This window comes from Lissotriton vulgaris, unplaced genomic scaffold, assembly GCF_964263255.1.
Source record: "Lissotriton vulgaris unplaced genomic scaffold, aLisVul1.2 SCAFFOLD_998, whole genome shotgun sequence".
Taxonomy (NCBI): domain Eukaryota; kingdom Metazoa; phylum Chordata; class Amphibia; order Caudata; family Salamandridae; genus Lissotriton; species Lissotriton vulgaris.
In genome coordinates this window covers 100,815-118,769 of record NW_028251137.1, presented here as the reverse complement: position 1 = coordinate 118,769, position 17,955 = coordinate 100,815, and the positions used below count along the sequence as shown (strand labels likewise).

Below are 17,955 nucleotides of genomic sequence, written 5' to 3'. Positions count from 1 at the left end.
GGCCCAGTCACAGGGCACAGGAGTGCGAGGGCTCCACTGCACCTCGGTTACATTCCTTTCTTTTGCTACCTATCAGGGTTTCAAGAGGAAATATAATTTGCCTCACTTGCATTAGAGCCCAAGCCAAGATGCTGCGGTAGTCAAATTAAGTATGAGTCAGAAAAGGGTATGGGACAGAAAGCATATGACAATTACCGCGCAGGACAAAATCAAGGTGAAGAAGGCGGGGTGTTGCTTGCTCAAATCACTCCTTGCACTTTCTGAAATGGGACAAAGTGCCACGAGTTCATTATTGAACTTTTATGAAACACAACACGAGGTAGTAGAGCTAGTGTTGCCCGCTGCGCACGGTGAAGCCACCAACAGATGGGTACATCACTGCTCCTCCTTGTGCCACTGATCAGTAAAACCCAGAGCCACCCTTACTATGAACATACTTTTCGAGCGCACACATTTACGCCTCTGGGCTCACCTGCTTCTGGTGCGTGGAGGATGCCCACGAGGCGCCGGCTCCTGGGGCGGGGTGCTGCTGCCGTGCGCTGCCAATATCGTCGTCCTCGTCTCACTCCTCCTCGACCCTCAGCACTTCATCTTTGGTCCCGAGACCCTCCACTCGAACTCCTCAGTGGGGTGGACGCGTCCCCTCTGCCCACTGCTCGTTGACTCTCTCTCTCTGATCTTTCTCTGCCCTCCGTGCGTCCTCTGCCCACTGCTCTTCGGGTCTCTTCATCCCTGCGTGCCTCATCTGCCCTCAGCGCCTCACCTGCCTTACGTTTCTCTGCCGCCTTCACGAACGGCACTGACTGGAGTGGACTGGCACCCCTCTCAGCCAATCCTGCGACTCAGGGCACAGTTACTTCTCGCCCGCCTGCCCATTAGGATACCAAGGTTTGAGCCTTTGCTCAACCCTTGCTCTCCAAATGGGCATGCGCCAACAGAGCAGACACTAGTGCGCATGAGTGGGCACGGCGCAAAAATTCGCCCTCTGTCCCCACTCATGCGCACTTGTGCTGCCCTGGTCTGGCATGTCAGTCAACATGACGCATGACCGCCCACCCCCTTCAGACTCTGAAGGGGGTGGGCGGTCCGACGTCATGCTGACTGACATGACTGTCAGTTCTCCCTCAGCATCTTCGAACTTAAGAAAACTGATTACTTAAGTTAAAAGATGTCGAGGGGGCTGTGCCCCAATGCCCCAATGGATGCAATGCGCCTTCGGGTAAACAATGGTAAAGTGTACAGAGTCCTAAAGCCAACAAATCCAGCAAACAGGAGGAGTGAATGCAAAACGTTTGGGGGAAGACCACGCCAAGGATGTAAATGTAATTTGTACTTGTAAAGCGCACTAATACCCCAACTGGGGTGTCCTGGCGCTGTAACGCATACCGCTGTGGAACCCTTCCTGGCTTTTCCCTGTGAAATGTCCACACCTGGGCACCCCCAAGGTGAAGCCAGGCATCCCAGCGCTGTTGGGGCCGTTGTGGAGATTAAGCAAGCTACTGCCCAGAGTTGCAGAGTGGGATCCATGATTATAATAGGCACCGAGGTGATAATTATCAGGTCCGAGGAAATTGAGCCCAAGACCCGCCGAATTGAACCCTGGTCCCGGGTCAGACCTCTGCATCAGGGTCTGCCGCTCTAACCATTGAGCCACACTTCTCCACTGCCAGACTTAACAGGAACCTTCCAGTAAAAAACTTTCCTTTAAGACTTTTCCCACTTTGCATGTGTGCTCTACAGTGAGCACACATGCAAAGTGGGAAAAATAAGGAAAAATGTTCTCCTCTTTAAGGAGGCATAAGGTTTTGGCGCAAATCCTTGTTACAATTGTTACATTATAGGAATTATGTCAAAATCTATTGGTGGTTGCATGGAAAAGATCACGTATCAGCCATGGATCGCCTCCTTGATACAAGGTAGCATATTGTACAACTTTGCATTACTTTGGGGAACCTCACAAAGAAACTGCTTATTTGAGTTGGGTAGCAAATCCCAACACAATACTTTCCACTTGGATTGCTTCACTTTTGTGACACGAAGTGTTAGTAAATCTGAGTCCCAATTTATAAACCTAGATATCTCAGTGAAAATTTACAGGTGTAAGGCCAATTAATTACACATGTAAAGTCCAGAAAGCTCACTGTTTTTTCATGTGCCTGAAGAATAATTGGCACTTTCATTTCAGTGTAGCACCAACTTCCCAATAAATGACTAGGTCAAAATCATATTAATACCTCGATCACATCTGCTAGATCGGGAGTGTTCACAGGAGTCCACCAGGGAGAAATCCCTTGCCAAACTTCCGGGATATCCAGCTGAGATCAAATTACATTACACAGATATTAACCGGAATCATTTGCATAATCGTTGACCCTCCTATGAGCCTTCATGGGCTTATAGAGGACACGTGCTAGATCACACAGGACACAGACGCACAACTTCACACAGTACGTTAGAAATAAACATAATGCATTATAAGTTCAATCAATCAGTGGATTTAAATAGGGCGATTAATCACCTGAGAGGGTATCCACAAGTTACATGTAGGTGAAAGAAACATACCTCTCTTAGCTTAGATAGTTTCTGCAGGCGAACTGGTTGAATGTGAAAGTCTTTGAACACTGGTATATTGGGTAGTTTATTGCTAAATGTGTCCAAAGGTGAACAGTTGTCCTCCTCTTTCTCGTCGGATTCAGAAATAGACTCCTTTTGCCCAGGTTCTGAACTATCCCACGAGAGAGCCCTCAAGAGAGGGGGGCGGGTGGTGAATGTTTTTATTTCCGCTTTACATTCCATCTTGGGTGCAGGCTGATCCCTTGGTGCACATTTGGAATTTAGATTGACCTTCCCAAAACCTTTCACCGGTGGATGGGTTGCCACTGGGGAGTCAATTTCCTTCAATTTGTTTGCTATTGTTTTCCCCGGGTCCTTTTCAGAAACAGAGGTGCTATCAGCTAAAGCCGCTTTGCAGCTCTCCTTATTGGTCATTGAGGTTTTTACGGAATTAGACATCTGTTTCAGTGGATCAAAGTTTTCCTTGTGCTCTGATAGGGTCTCTTTTGAGGTAAGGTATTGAGGGGTCCTTGGAGTAAGCCGTCCTTGGGAAACTTTTCTGTGATCATTCTGCTTTCGATCCGTTAGTCCATTTGTAGCAATCTAAAAGGAAATAAAGAGCAAATCAAAATTAAGAGGAAACATCTGCAGTGCTACAAAACCGGCAAAACGGTGGTGACAAGCGCTATTAGGAAAAATACATTATACTAAATGGGAGATTGCAAGAAAAAGGTGCACTGTTTTTTGCTGCCCTACCCTGAAAATCATTTTGATCCCATTTTCTGTAGCTTAACATCCAAACAAGAGAGGAAATCGCTCCGGTCACGGCATGGGTTTTCTCGGTAGAAGCATGAGTATTTTATTAATCTCCACCAGACGGAGGTCTGGAAGTTCTGCAAAATGGTGAGCTAACTTTGCGAGAACCCAAATATTTGTGCGTGAAACAGTTACCTGCAACTTACAAACTTCCAGTTGTAAATCAACGACAAGGTAACTGCTTATAGTAATACACAGTATTCAGATAAAACAATTTAATACAACTTGGCACGCAAACTTACATAGTAGGAAATAGTGATAAAGTATGGGTATGTCAGTGCATGGAGGAAGGGCAGAAACATTTCAAAATAAGCTTTTAAGAAACCAAAGGTACAATTTGAATTTAAAGCTAAATTTATACAAGCCTCCCAGCCAAAGGTCTAACCAGATCATGTTACAGTAGGATTGTTGCTACTATTTGTCCTATTGGTATGTAGCACCACATGTAGTATTAGGCTATGTCCGAGCGGTCAGTTTAGAGGAATAGTGGGAACTGCTAAACCCGGAAAGGCCTGTCATCAAAGTTTATGTTTTAGAGGGTCCTGACTGTCAGAAGGTTTTCTTCCAGAGCAGAAGACATGCCATTATTTACATATCTTCAAGGTACGTAGATGTGAAGTTGAGAATAATATATCTATGCTTAATTATTTGCACTCACCTGCTAGATATTTTGGTCCTCGATATTTCTGTCAGGATATTCAGTCCACATGATATGTTTGTTTCCGATATTCTGTCAATGATCCTGCCTCTTATGGGAACTGGTGTGGAGTGCTGCTTCACTCCTTTACACTGGCTTTGTTAGTGGAGATGACAGTGACACAAAAGATGCTCAAAGAGGACCAGTATGGAATCAATAAGGGTGGCATGAGAATAGCCGATGGGTCTACATGGTCAGAGGAGGACAGAGTAGCAACACATGGCAGCCACTCTGGAAATGCAGGGTGAAGGTTAGTTGTTCAGCATTAGAGAGGCTTAGTTGTTCAGCATGTGGTCCACCTGGCGAACCCTCTCTTCAGGCAGTTATGTTTCTCAAGGATGAAGTAGCAATAGAGGAGGTGAAAGGGTCTGGGATGTTTTTGAACAGTTATTCCTTTAAGGCTGCTGCTTTGACCTAAATATGTTTGGACAAAGGAGTATCTCTTAGGAGCGTTTGTCTGGCAGCGATAAGTTAATATAGCTCCTCCCCATGCGCTCACTTTTACTGTGAGTGGGAAAATATTCTCCAATTCAGCAACCATGAATATTGAGAAGCGAATTTTTAATGTCTTTTAAAGAAGATAATTGTGCGGCCTCAAACCTATTGTTTTGTCCCACCATGGCATTTTATTTTCAGTTTCATTGATGAATGTTACCAAAATATGGCGTATCTGGCTATTTAGTTTATATTGCCAACGCATCGCTGATGGGGAGGCACTTGTTTCTCCTTGTCACATCATGTGTCCTTATCACTTGCATAGACTAGCAGGAGGCAGCAGTGGTTTCGATTTTGCCACCTCTCCTCCGCCCACCAGCCTTTGAACACATACTGCAGAAGTGTGTCAGCTGAACTACACCCTTAACTGATTCAAACCCTGAGGGCCGTCATTCCTGCTGCTACAAAAACTGTCAGCGGGGCAGAAGTGCCTAGGGAAGAAGGGCATTGGGTGTGTTGGATGGTTGAGGAGGAGTTAACTAGCTGCACAATTAAGCTGCGAGGAAGTCCCTCCTGCCCAGTACTGACTGATGGGTGGACCTATCGGGTCAGAATGGTCCCTGTTGAACCTTGCCACTTGCCTGGAGGTGCTGGCATGTATTACTCACTGCTGCCTGGTAGGTCACCCACTTGTTTGTTTTAATGTTTAAGATTATCAATCAGTATTGCCTGCTGGGGTAGATTACCTGATTTTTTTTAACACATTTTATTGGGTTTTTACCTGGCATATGCTATACATGCGGAATTTCACTTCAGTAACATTTCAATTACATTTCAGTCAAAGTGAACCAAGAAAGGATGATGTATGTTAACCAGTTATTCCAAACAAAACTACCACCTGCACCTTCCTCCTCTCACCCTTACCCCCATGAGTTACTTCAAGGAAATATCTGTTCTGTTACTTTATCCTTCGCCCTTGCCTTCTAGTGATGTGTCAGTTTCAATAGGTAACTTGTCATCTGAGTGGATGACTGGGTGACAGAGATCACAGGACCCCATAGTACTCTGGGCTGAGCCTCAATGTCTAGACCGGGTCCGGCACCGCTGATCCCGCCTGCGGCACCTCAGACATGCCAGATTATGGATCATTGAAACTATCTACCAATGCCTCCCAAGCACGGGCCGCGTCTAGTGTAACTATTCCGCATCTGGCTTCCCTCATCAGTACCCTTCCCTCACTGCCCACCCACTTTTCTAACTCTTTATAGCTTGTAGAGAACCTTGGCCCTCCAAGGGATTTCCAATTCCTTGTACTCTCACACTCAGCCAGTAAGAAGGTCAGGTCTTGCTTGTTATCTTGGTTTTAGAGGTGTCGGGAGACCAACTCAATAGGCAATGGCCCAGGGAACAGGGAACCTCTTTATCTATAACCTCCGCTACCTTTCCCGTAACCTACTCCCAATACCCACGAATCAAAGGGCAAAACCACAGCATGGGTACCATGTTTGCTCCAACATCTCCACATCGTAGAAACACTGCCTCCGCCATCTGAAAGTATCTGCCTGTGCGTTTTGGAGTGAGATATTGTCCGTGGAGCACATTAAAATGAATCAGCTTGAATCTGGCATTTCGGAATGTCTTTAGGGGTCTGTCAAGAACATTATCCCAATTGCATTCAGGGATGGTGACAACCAAGTCCTCCTCCCAGCGTGCTCTCAATCTTTCCAATGGGCGGTGTATGTCACCTTCTATAGCACTATATAGATACGTAGCTGCCTTAATGATTCCTGACGAAAGTGCCATGTACAGATAGCTCCTATGTGGCTGCGGCCCAGCAGTGCCGTGGCCCAATGTTTCCAGAATGCTGATGTGACTGCTCTGTGGAGCAAGAAATGACCCTGTGGAGGTCAACATCTGAGTGAAATTCTGCAAGGGGTAACAGTACTGATTCTCTAAACAGGCCTCCTATTGTAGTGGCTCCAGCTGCCACCTAGTCCTCCAGTCCTTACCAGTTCCTCCCATGCCGTAGCTCCGCCAGCATTGTGATTGGCAAGTCCAGGGAATACAGAATTTTCCTCCCTGTCTTTTGCAGACCTCAGGTTCAGCACTTGGAGATCATCTGCAACTCTGGAGAGGAGATTCCAAACCCTCAACATGACCCTGGGAAGGTCCTGGAGTCCCGGGACGAAAAGTCAGAGGGTTGCGATCTGGTTCCACCGTCCCGCCATCCACTGGACGAACCACTGGAGTTGGCCCCCTAGATTATATGTTATGAACTCAGGGACCTCTAGTACCCCAGACGATGACGGGCGCCTCATTGTTGAAAGTGCAACCCTCCTGCGACTTGATTGCCATATGAATGCAGTAACTAGGGAATCCAACTCTTGAAAAGTTGCCCTGGGGATCCAGACCTTAAGCACCACACAAATACAATAGACGAGGGAGTGCAATCATTTTCAGAAGCACCATCCGCCTACCACTGACAATGAGAGCGTTTTCCAAAAGTCCATATTGGATTTGAGTGATCTATCAGTAAATCTGCTCGATGAAGGGACATTTTGACACCCAGCTAGGGCAAGCATCGTGTCTCCGACTGTTAGCTCTCCTGCTCGTCTGGGGGATGCCAGCCTGAAAAGGTCGGGAACAGTCTGGACTTCAGGTAGTTTACCTTCAAGCCCAATATGGAGCCAAATCGCTTCCCCGTTTGTGACCGCAAAAACCAGTTGAACATCTGGCCCCTAGAGTTGTTGATGTTGCCTTGCTGCATCTAGGAACTATATCTATACCTTACCAAAGACACCCAACAGGGCTAAAAGCTATCTACGTGTCCCTGAATTTGTAAGGATAGGGAACAGTTTGCGTTGGATTGCTCCTTTGAGGGTAGGGCCAAGGCGCATTTGCATATGGTTTGTTTTCTTCCATAGTAACACTTTATGAACATAAGGTAATGGAATCAACGCTACCCAGTCACCATAAGTGGTACAGGTGTGCATGGACAGGGGTCCTGCTTTTTTTGGATTCAAACTTCATGGCACCCAAGAGAACCATTAACAGAGAGAACACCACCTACCTGTTGAAGCTGAACTGCTCGTCTTGGGCTGAGGCCAGGACTAATTTGTATATGGTTGGTACTCCTCTGTAATGGCACAGATTAGCAAAACTATGGAATGGAATAGAATGCTACTCATGGCAAAGGTCAAAGGTTAGTATTGATTTAGGTTTTTCCATTCATCATTTTCTCAATCTTACACTTCTAATATGCATTGAAGTCAATGTACACTAACTTGCTGACGTTGTAACCCCCATTTTAAACTATTTTACTTTTGCTACTTGTTCTTCTCATTCCTTTTCTGTGAAAGTATTGATAACTCGGTTTGAGGTTGTGTTTTTTACTGGTCCCTAATCAAGGATTTACCATTTTAAAAAATATTATTGCTTTTGTTCTTCTAATCAGTCTCAGACTGTGGTGTTTTAGAAACAACACTTGAAAAGCGTGTTCATTAGTTATAACAAGCTATTAAAAAGCTAAAGAATAAAAGCATGGAGAGTGACAGTATTGTAGTGTTATAGGCAGAAGACGGCAAGAAGCAATTAAGGGGCAAACAACTACAAGCACAGAGTAGGACAGAAAGTAACAGGAGCAGCATTACAGTCCAGCACCCAGAAGTGGTCCAAAGGCAGTTCCATTCTAAACAGGAGCATGTGTCGAGGAAGGCGTAAGTAGGAGATCACCATGGTGAAGGGAGTGACAGAGAAGAAAGAAAGAAAAAAGCGAAGGAAAAAGTTGAAAAAATGTTGCAGCTGTAAATGAGGGATTAAACAAATGTCACTGTGTGAGTGTCAAGGAAGCAGGTTGGAGGGAACGAATAGAGTTGGAGGGAACGAATAGAGCTAGAGGGAACGAATGGAGGTGGGGTTAGGCGGCAAAAGACTACAGTTGAGTTTGTCCAGTTAAACACAGAATATTTAAACCAGAAACAAAGTTGAACGTAAGTTTATCTGATATTCGTGAATGCAACCCCCCAATGCATTAGAAATGCTAGTTTGTAAAAACGCCCATGCAGCGCTTTAACTTTCCCCTTTTCCTTTGACAAACAAATGCTTTTTTTGTAAAAGCACCCAATGCTGCACTTTCACTTTTTTTTTTGTTTATACATTTTATTGAGTCCTTTCAAGAGAAAGCATACAGTCAACATTGCAAAACTGCACATGACGAATCGATGAACAACCCCCCTTCCCACCTCTCCCCCAACTCCTTCCCGGGCAACAGTTATACATTTTGCTACTCTTCTGTATTGCAATAATACATTTTGAACATTATACAAATAGCAACCAGCATGAACAGTCTCTGCGGTGCCGGATGGCCAGAAAATCAGGCGGCGTACCAGTACAACTCCTTCAGATTCCGGAGTGGCACAGTTCAATCAGAAAACTTCAGCACTTAAACAACACATTTAAAATATGTCAGGCTGGGACATCAAGTAGGATGTGATAGGGGCCAAAAAGTCCTTAGGGCGGGAGGACTCCGGCTACTCCTCCTCATACACCTGCAATTGATCTCTACAATAAACCAAATCACGAAGCCACTGCTTTATAGTAGGGGCGGACCTCGATCCCCATCGCTGCCCCACCCCTCTCTTTGCAAACAGGGTAAAGTTCGCAACAATACGTCTGCTAGCTGGTTTCAGGCGTTTCACATAACCAAGGAGGCACAGCTCAGGCATACAGCCTACCGCAGGGGTCTCCAAACCGGTCCTGGAGGGCCGGATCCCTGCCAGATTTTTAAAATTACTACATGTATCTCAATGGGGATATCCCAAAAATCTGGCATGGATCCGGCCCTCCAGGACCGGTTTGGAGACCCCTTCCGTCAGAATGCGAGCTACTTCAGTCAAGAAGGCAAACACGCCCCCTCACAGCCACGCAACATGATCAGCCGCACACAGTTCGCAGTCTCTCTCAGGGCATATTTATACAGCTTCAGAGGCGAGTAGTATACCTGATGTAAGCATTTAAAATGAATAATTCTGAAGTTACAATTGGCTGTGAGACGGCCCGTGAGCTGACAACATGCCATCCAGACCGCCATCGTGATGGGGCTACCTATCACATTTTGCCAGCGCAGGCATGATGGGTGTTCCTCCAGTTCTCGTTCCCATAGGGAGGAGTTATAAAGTTTAGTTATAAGTCCTTTGCGACTCTCCCTTGTCAATAAGGCCTGCAGCGCACGAAGCGCCATGGGCTCCGCAGGGAACTCAGGGTACGCATCACGGATAGCTTGACGGAACCGGACATATGTGAAATTAAACATAACGCCACGATCTACTCCATTCTGAGTCTCACGCAAAGTTTTGAAGCGACCCTCCCTATATAAGTCACCCACCCAGACAACGCCCGCCGTTGCAAGCTCCTTCAGGGCAGAGGACTCCGGCGGATGAGACGCTAAGGGAAGCAGCAGAGCATACATGCTGCGCTTTTACTTTAATGGCTGCCACACCCCTTTCCTTAGACTCGGCTTGTTCAAGGAAAGGGGCGTGGCCCACATTAACATAATATACATGCGGCCACGTTTGCCATGACAAGCAAAGCAAAGGCGCGGCGCCACTATTAGCGTGGCGTGGCGTGCCGCGCTATGTAAAAAATATTAATAAAGCTATTGCGACCATGTCATGCCTGCAATAGCAGGCATGCGAAAACTATTAAACAAAATAGTGCTGGAGGTTGTAATTAAAACCTACTAACCAACAACACATGTAAAAGGCAGTGTCCTCATGGGAGGTTACAATTGAACACAAGGCGGTACTAAGGATGTACTAACATGCCCATTTACAAATTATAAGCCAGCATTTACGAAGGACAATGAGACAAGCCAATGACAAATATGGGCAGACAGTGGGCGGGGCTTCAAGTACATACTCTAATGCAGCATGTCTCACAGAGCAGCACATGCGCTGCCCATGCTCGACTTAAAAAGAGAATCGTGAGGCATAGAAATATAAAAACTAAAGAAAATCCATTGTAAAAGAGATAATTTCGGAAAACCTAAGTACATTAATTTCTACATCTTGTCCCACCTTTCCAGTACCTAGTAGGCACCACAAGATTGTTTCTGTCCAGTAAAAGGACTTGAGTCTTAGTGGTATTCAGGTAGAGCAATCCTCCATTCGGTCATTGCCACCATCACTCCAGCCTAAAACAGGCTTTTCCTCGGGGGCGTGGCTAACAGCCGAGCATGCCAGACGTGGGCTGAGTTAGCTCCGTCCGAGAAACCCCTAAAATACTGATAAATTATCCTGAACCTGGCTTAAAACCCTACCTCCAGTACACCCGAGACGCAGTAAGGCTGTTCGAGGCGCAGGAGAGCCGGGGTGCAACCGGGACATCCCGACAGACGGTTTGAATCGGAGCTGCGGCGAGGCCTGGAGAGCAGGGAAAAGCAGCGACCCACAGTTTTGCTGTGCCGGACCCTCACCGGAGGCCTGCGGGGACAGAAGAAACCGACGTAAGTTTAGGCGGGCGTCGGGGGGAGAGGCCCGGCGGGCAGATCCTACATAAGGAGCATTAGTTGGGGAAGACCGGCCCGGCCCCGGGGATGGGAAACGAATGAGGAGCTGGCGCTGCTGATGTAAAGCGCCGCACACAGGACCCAACAGAGGGTGACCCCGTGAATGTCTGTACCGGACTAACGGCCCAGAGAGAGGTAGAGGAAAGCTGCCTTCACCTGGATGTAGAGGAGACCCACTACTGGGAGGGGCAGGGGACGAGACCCCAACCCTGTCTGAGACGGCGGTCACGCGCTAAGGGTGCTGAAGACAAGCATAGCGCTGGTGTGTCGAGAGGCCCGGGGTGTACAACGCTGCTGCCACCTCAAGACCAAGTGGAGGCCGATTGTGGATACGTGTGGTGAGGCGTGTCCCTAACTGAGGAAGGCACGCTGCTAAATGAAAACAGACTGCAGAGGCACGCTGCGGCTGGGAGATATACTAATTGCGGTTTATGGTGGATAACACTACACCGCGGACCACTGGCGAACCCCGCCTATGTACCACAGATGGCATTGTGCCAGTGGAACTGGGGCACAGCATACTAAGACTTCGGGCTACTGTTACATTTGTGGATGTAGAGAAGAGTGGCAGCTGGAGATCGTTGTAGAGTGGAGCGCAAGTCCTGAAACATAACACTCCGGGAGATACAGGGGCAGAAACAAACTCACATTATTTGGCCCGCGACAGCCCAAGATTGCGACGGGCAAAAACGTGGTGGATCTCGCTAGAGGAGGACACACAACTTGAGCACGCCCACAGCGCGACAGGCCCCTAGTGGAGGTACGACAGCCCTTGAAAAGAGACAGTTGCCCCCCGGAAAGGAAGGTGGACGACACTCAGAGGTAGCCCATGGGGTGAGAAAAAGAAGGGCACAATGGGACGAAATAGACCCCGGCAGCCGGACCCGGTCCCCAATGGTGCGGCGCGTTCCTCTGGATCGAATGACCAGCTGGCGTCCACCAACGACGATATAATCCCACCAACTGGAATGAGTGCACAGGATGCGAAGCTGGATCTTATCCTAATGGAAATAAGGACCTCTAGGGAAGCGCTTGAAGCCGGAATCGACACAATGTCGACGGGCCTCTCCCTATTGAAAGACGACCATAAGAAATTGGCTGAAAAAGTTGCGGAAAACAAGCTAGCCCTGACCGACCTCATACCGCAGCAGACGGAACATTCCACACGCCTGGAGGTATTGTAAAAGCAGCTCAAGGGGTTGAGAGACAGGGAGGACGATGCGGAGGGGCACTCGCACCGCAACAACATCCGTATTTTAGGCGTACCGGAGCGAAGCGAGGGGGCCAACCCGACCAGGTTCGTAGAAGATTGGCTGAAGACAATAGTGGACCCTGCGGAACTCACCCAGATGTATAGTGTCGATAGAGCACACAGAGTGCCATCGAGACCGCCGAGGCGAGGGGCGCCGCCACCGCCGTCGCCGTTAATAGCACGCCTCCTACATTTCAAAGACAGGGATACGATCTTGAAAACAGCGAGGGAGACCGGGGCGTTAAAATACGACAACCAGACAATCTCGATCTACCCGGACTTTACACAAGCAGTACAGAAAGCAAGGGCATCATTCTGGGGAGTGAAACGTGCTCTGAAGGAGCGTAACATGAAATATGCGCTATTTTTCCCAGCGAGACTGAAAATTATCCATGATGGCAAGTCCTATTTTTTTGATGACCCAGAGGAAGCATCTGAATGGATGGAGGTGGCATTACCAACGCCCCTTTCGAGAGGCAATGTCGCGGACACGCGAAAACAAAAGCAATCCACAAATGGGGGCAACACCTCGACCCAGGATGGAGCTCTGGAGGCAGGATCACCACAAGATGGCCGAAAACAGAAATCTGGAGGAGGGGACTCGGGGGAATTGGTGTTGCTTACGACTAACGCGCTGGCAGAGCACGACAAGAACATTGATATGGTGTAGAACAGCCAAGACAGCTCAAGTACGGTGGCATCAGACACGGACGCTAGTCTGCACCGGTCCCCATGCATAACGGCGCAGATGGCAGAGGACATGTGAAAGAGGGCGGAACGGAGGCGGATTGGTGATGTATATGCGGCACTGGCAAACTGTACGGAGGGTGGGTAAGGGAACCAGGACAAATGTTGCTAATGGGAAATTCAACGGAGAACCTTTGACTGTTAACCGCAGAGAAAGAGCGGTTGGGCACACGCCCCCCAGGCGTAGGCATGACTGCATTTAGATCATAACCCCAGTTGGGTATTATGGTTTGGTCAAGCACAGTTGTGGGGTGGGGACCTCAAGGTTGGGGAGTTGTGCACAAGTATGGCACATAAAATGTACGTTTTGCTGATATATGCATGGGGAGCATGGGCAATGTCCTAGAGAAAGGAGGATACATGTCATGTCATTACCTAACCATTATCAGCTCTGCACCTGGAATGTAAGAGGTATGGATTCGGTCCACAAAAGGCATAGGGTAAGGGCACAGCTGAACAGGAGGCAAACACAGATAGCATACCTGCAAGAAACACACCTGAACAGGGCGAAGGGAGAGAAACTAGCCCGCAAATGGAAGGGCCAACAGTATGCCACAGAATACTCAGCATTCTCAAGGGGGGCGGCTGTCTGGATCAGGAATAATGTGCCGTTTACACTAGTGGAGAAGCGGGTGGACAAGAATGAGCGTTATGTGTTCATACGGGGAACACTGGATGGCACATGTATAGTGTTGGGCAGTATATACACCCCCAATTCGGAGCAATCGCGTTTTTTTTTATGTCATTAGCGTAGTACTGTCGGACTGGGCGGGACCACATTGGGTGATAGGGGGGAACTGCAACGAGGTTATGGACACTACGCTAGACAGGTCACACCCACCACTGCATGCAACGGATAGTAGGAAACAGGCTGAGGCACTGGCACACTGGGCAAGCGGATGGGAACTGGACGATGCATGGAGGGTCCTACACACAAACAACAGGGAATACACGTTTTACTCCCCGCTGCACAGGTTACACACCAGGATCGACCGCATATTTTGCTCTAGGACACTGCGGGGGTCGATCTCCTCAGTATTACATATGGGTAAGACACTGTCGGACCATAATCCGGTGGATCTGTCTTTACAGTGGGGGAGATTACCCACTTCCACCCCGACATGGCGCCTATCGCCTGGTCTACTGGAGGACCTAGTGTTCAAATCCTCACTGCTAGACGCCTGCACGAAGTACTTCACAGAGAACGAAAACACTGCCAGCAGCAGGCAAATAGAGTGGGACGCCTTCAAGGCAACTTTGCGCGGAGTGGCAATGGGCACTAAAGTAGGAGTGAAGCGCCTAGTACTGGAGAAGTTGAGGGCAGTAGAGGGAAGCCTAGCGGTGCTGGAGGGTGAGGCGGCGGGCACCGACGGTAACCTCACACAGTTGTAGGAGGCTCATATCCAACATGTTGAACTTTTGGAAGAGCTAAGGTTAATAGATTATAGGGAATACACGAATAGGATGCATACGCAGGCTGACAAAGTGGGTGCTCTGCTGGCGTGCATAACGCGCAATGCTCCAGACAGTGTCCCTATAACCGAGGTGTATGACCAGGCTGGAGATATAGTGCAGACCCAATTAGATATAAATGATACTTTCCGCACATACTCTTGTAGGTAACAAGGACCCCCTGATGTGGATGAGACTCCTGGGTCAGGGACAACAATTTCTTGTAAAGGTAAATACCCAGGCAGGCTAGAAATACAAGAGCTGGCTGACTATAAAAACAATATTCAAAAAACACAATTTATGTAATCAAAATGATTTAAGCAATGGACTGAAATGATATCAAAAGGATATACTTTAATATAAATATATAAGATAGACATATACATAAAAATAAATAAGTTACACGATAGACATATTATCTCATGAAGTTCATTTGTTTGTTCTCAGAAAGACTTCATATAATATAAAAAAGGAGTTCTTTTTCTTTCACAATATTCTCTGATTGTAGAGAATATGGCTGTATGTCGTGTGTCAACGCGTTTCGACAAACTCATTTGTCTTCGCCAGGACCGAAACGGATGATCAGCCAATTTTTCTAAACAAAAAGATATATACAATGATGATATTTAAATGAATTTAAAATCACAGTGCATTGCTTCTTTATAAACAATAAAATTATTATTAAACATAATCAAATTTCTCAGCCAGGCTAATGTAATGATACATAGTACATTTAGGAAAGTAGTTGGAGAGAAACATACATATTTCATCTTTCATAGTTGGCAAAAACAAGACTCTATCTTTAGCATTTGATTTGCAGACATATGCTGTAACTTCGTAGAAATCGGTGTGTCATTCAAATATTCTGGGACGGTCACCCTAAACTTCATTCGGAACTATTTAGTTCCAAACCTAATTTATTATCCCTTATGTATTTTATCTACCAAATTATTTCAGTTCGTCTGTGCATAGAAAAAGGACCTATGTAGGATTATGTCTAGTTTTTGTTACTTAACTAAGTTATATAGGTAGTATGAAGTAGGTGGTAGTTGATGGAGATGCATCTATTTTTCTCAGGGGTTAAAAAAGAATAAGAAATCAAAACTTCAAAGATTGTTATGGCGCTAGTGACTCGCTGAGTTTTTAAAGGTTTACATTGATATCTAGTCGGAGATGAAATAAAAGCATACCATTTGCACCTTATTATGCTGTACCATTTTAAATAGGTCCTCTTACCTAAAAATGATCAAAAACAAGAAGGATATAAAGTAGTTGTAGGGAGTAAGGCACCTTTCCTTCATAAAGATCGGAATCGGTATGTTTAAGCTGTGAAGGGGTTTCCGCGTGGTGAGCCGAGATCTTACCTTGGTTATGGTTCTGTAGCGCTTCGATTTCCCTCAAATCCTCTAGAATACAAGCGTTTTTTGAAAACACGCAACGGCTTTCATTGCTGTATGACATAATCAATAAATCTAAAAAGAGGGAATCATGTGTATCCATAGTGAACTGCAATAGTAATTCAAATATGTTTTTTTTATAGTTATCACATACCGATTCCGATCTTTATGAAGGAAAGGTGCCTTACTCCCTACAACTACTTTATATCCTTCTGGTTTTTGATCATTTTTAGGTAAGAGGAGCTATTAAAAATGGTAAAGCATAATAAGGTGCAAATGGTATGCTTTTATTTCATCTCCGACTAGATATCAATGTAAACCTTTAAAAACTCAATGAGTCACTAGCGCCATAACAATCTTTGAAGTTTTGATTTCTTATTCTTTTTTAACCCCTGAGAAAAATAGATGCATCTCCATCAACTACCACCTACTTCATACTACCTATATAACTTAGTTAAGTAACAAAAACTAGACATAATCCTACATAGGTCCTTTTTCTATGCACAGACAAACTGAAATAATTTGGTAGATAAAATACATAAGGGATAATAAATTAGGTTTGGAACTAAATAGTTCCGAATGAAGTTTAGGGTGACCGTCCCAGAATATTTGAATGACACACCGATTTCTATGAAGTTACAGCATATGTCTGCAAATCAAATGCGAAAGATAGAGTCTTGTTTTTGCCAACTATGAAAGATGAAATATGTATGTTTCTCTCCAACTACTTTCCTAAATGTACTATGTATCATTACATTAGCCTGGCTGAGAAATTTGATTATGTTTAATAATAATTTTATTGTTTATAAAGAAGCAATGCACTGTGATTTTAAATTCATTTAAATATCATCATTGTATATATCTTTTTGTTTAGAAAAATTGGCTGATCATCCGTTTCTGTCCTGACGAAGACAAATGAGTTTGTCAAAACGCGTTGACACACAACATACAGCCATATTCTCTACAATCAGAGAATATTGTGAAAGAAAAAGGACTCCTTTTTTATATTATATGAAGTCTTTCTGAGAACAAACAAATGAACTTCATGAGATAATATGTCTATCGTGTAACTTATTTATTTTTATGTATATGTCTATCTTATATATTTATATTAAAGTATATCCTTTTGATATCATTTCAGTCCATTGCTTAAATCATTTTTATTACATAAATTGTGTTTTTTGAATATTGTTTTTATAGTCAGCCAGCTCTTGTATTTCTAGCCTGCCTGGGTATTTACCTTTACAAGAAATTGTTGTCCCTGACCCAGGAGTCTCATCCACATCAGGGGGTCCTTGTTACCTACAAGATTTTACCCACGGTTATCCGTGTGGGGCCTTTTCTCTTCTATTCTCTTTTGTCGTAGTTGGAAACCATCGCTTTTTGAGTATTGTCCTTTTCATAGCTAGATTCACGCACTGTTGCTCTTTCCTAGAATTTGGTGTGGATATTCTCTGTAAATCCCTTAAGGTCACCACCTAAAATAATGTCTAACTTTCAAACTTTCGGTTTCTCAGACGACGATTTTGCAACCCTTGTAGGAACTAATGTAGAGTTTGGTACTAACCAAACAGGTAATCCACAAAATAATAGTGACTATAACAAATTAATAAATTTGCAGAAAAAGTTAATCAGAGTAGAGGCACATGGGGAGTTTATGCTAAGTTACCTCAAAAATGGCATAATCCCCATGGGACTGAAGATTCGCAATATTCCAGGCCTCTTTGTGGATATAAAAGATTTTTTAATGAAGTGGAGTATGATCGCTAGTCGATGTTCACGGGATCTGATGATGCTGATCATCTCCACATCTAAAGGGTTAGTCATAGAAATAAAAAAAGAAATAGAAGAACTTGAAGATAAATTGAAAAAATCTACAACAGCAGAAGAAGCAGAGAAACAATTGGAAACGATTAAAAAAGACATTCTATCATTTTCTGAATATCTTAAGAAAAGAAAGGAAGACAAGTTTGTGAAAGATAAGAGATTCTACTCAATAGAGAAAACATACCCCTATATTGTGGATGGTTTTTATAAAACC

General features: G+C 45.3%; 1 protein-coding gene across 1 annotated transcript in view; it reads right to left on the bottom strand.

Annotated features, from left to right (window-relative positions):
* IRAG1 (inositol 1,4,5-triphosphate receptor associated 1) overlaps positions 1-17,955 on the bottom strand; it is a 434,599-nt gene that overhangs the window by 352,234 nt on the left and 64,410 nt on the right. Inside the window, exon 7 of the mRNA XM_086950734.1 lies at positions 2,563-3,156. Within this exon, the coding sequence (XP_086806860.1) occupies positions 2,563-3,156 (594 nt within the window). The remainder of the gene's footprint in view (positions 1-2,562; positions 3,157-17,955) is intronic.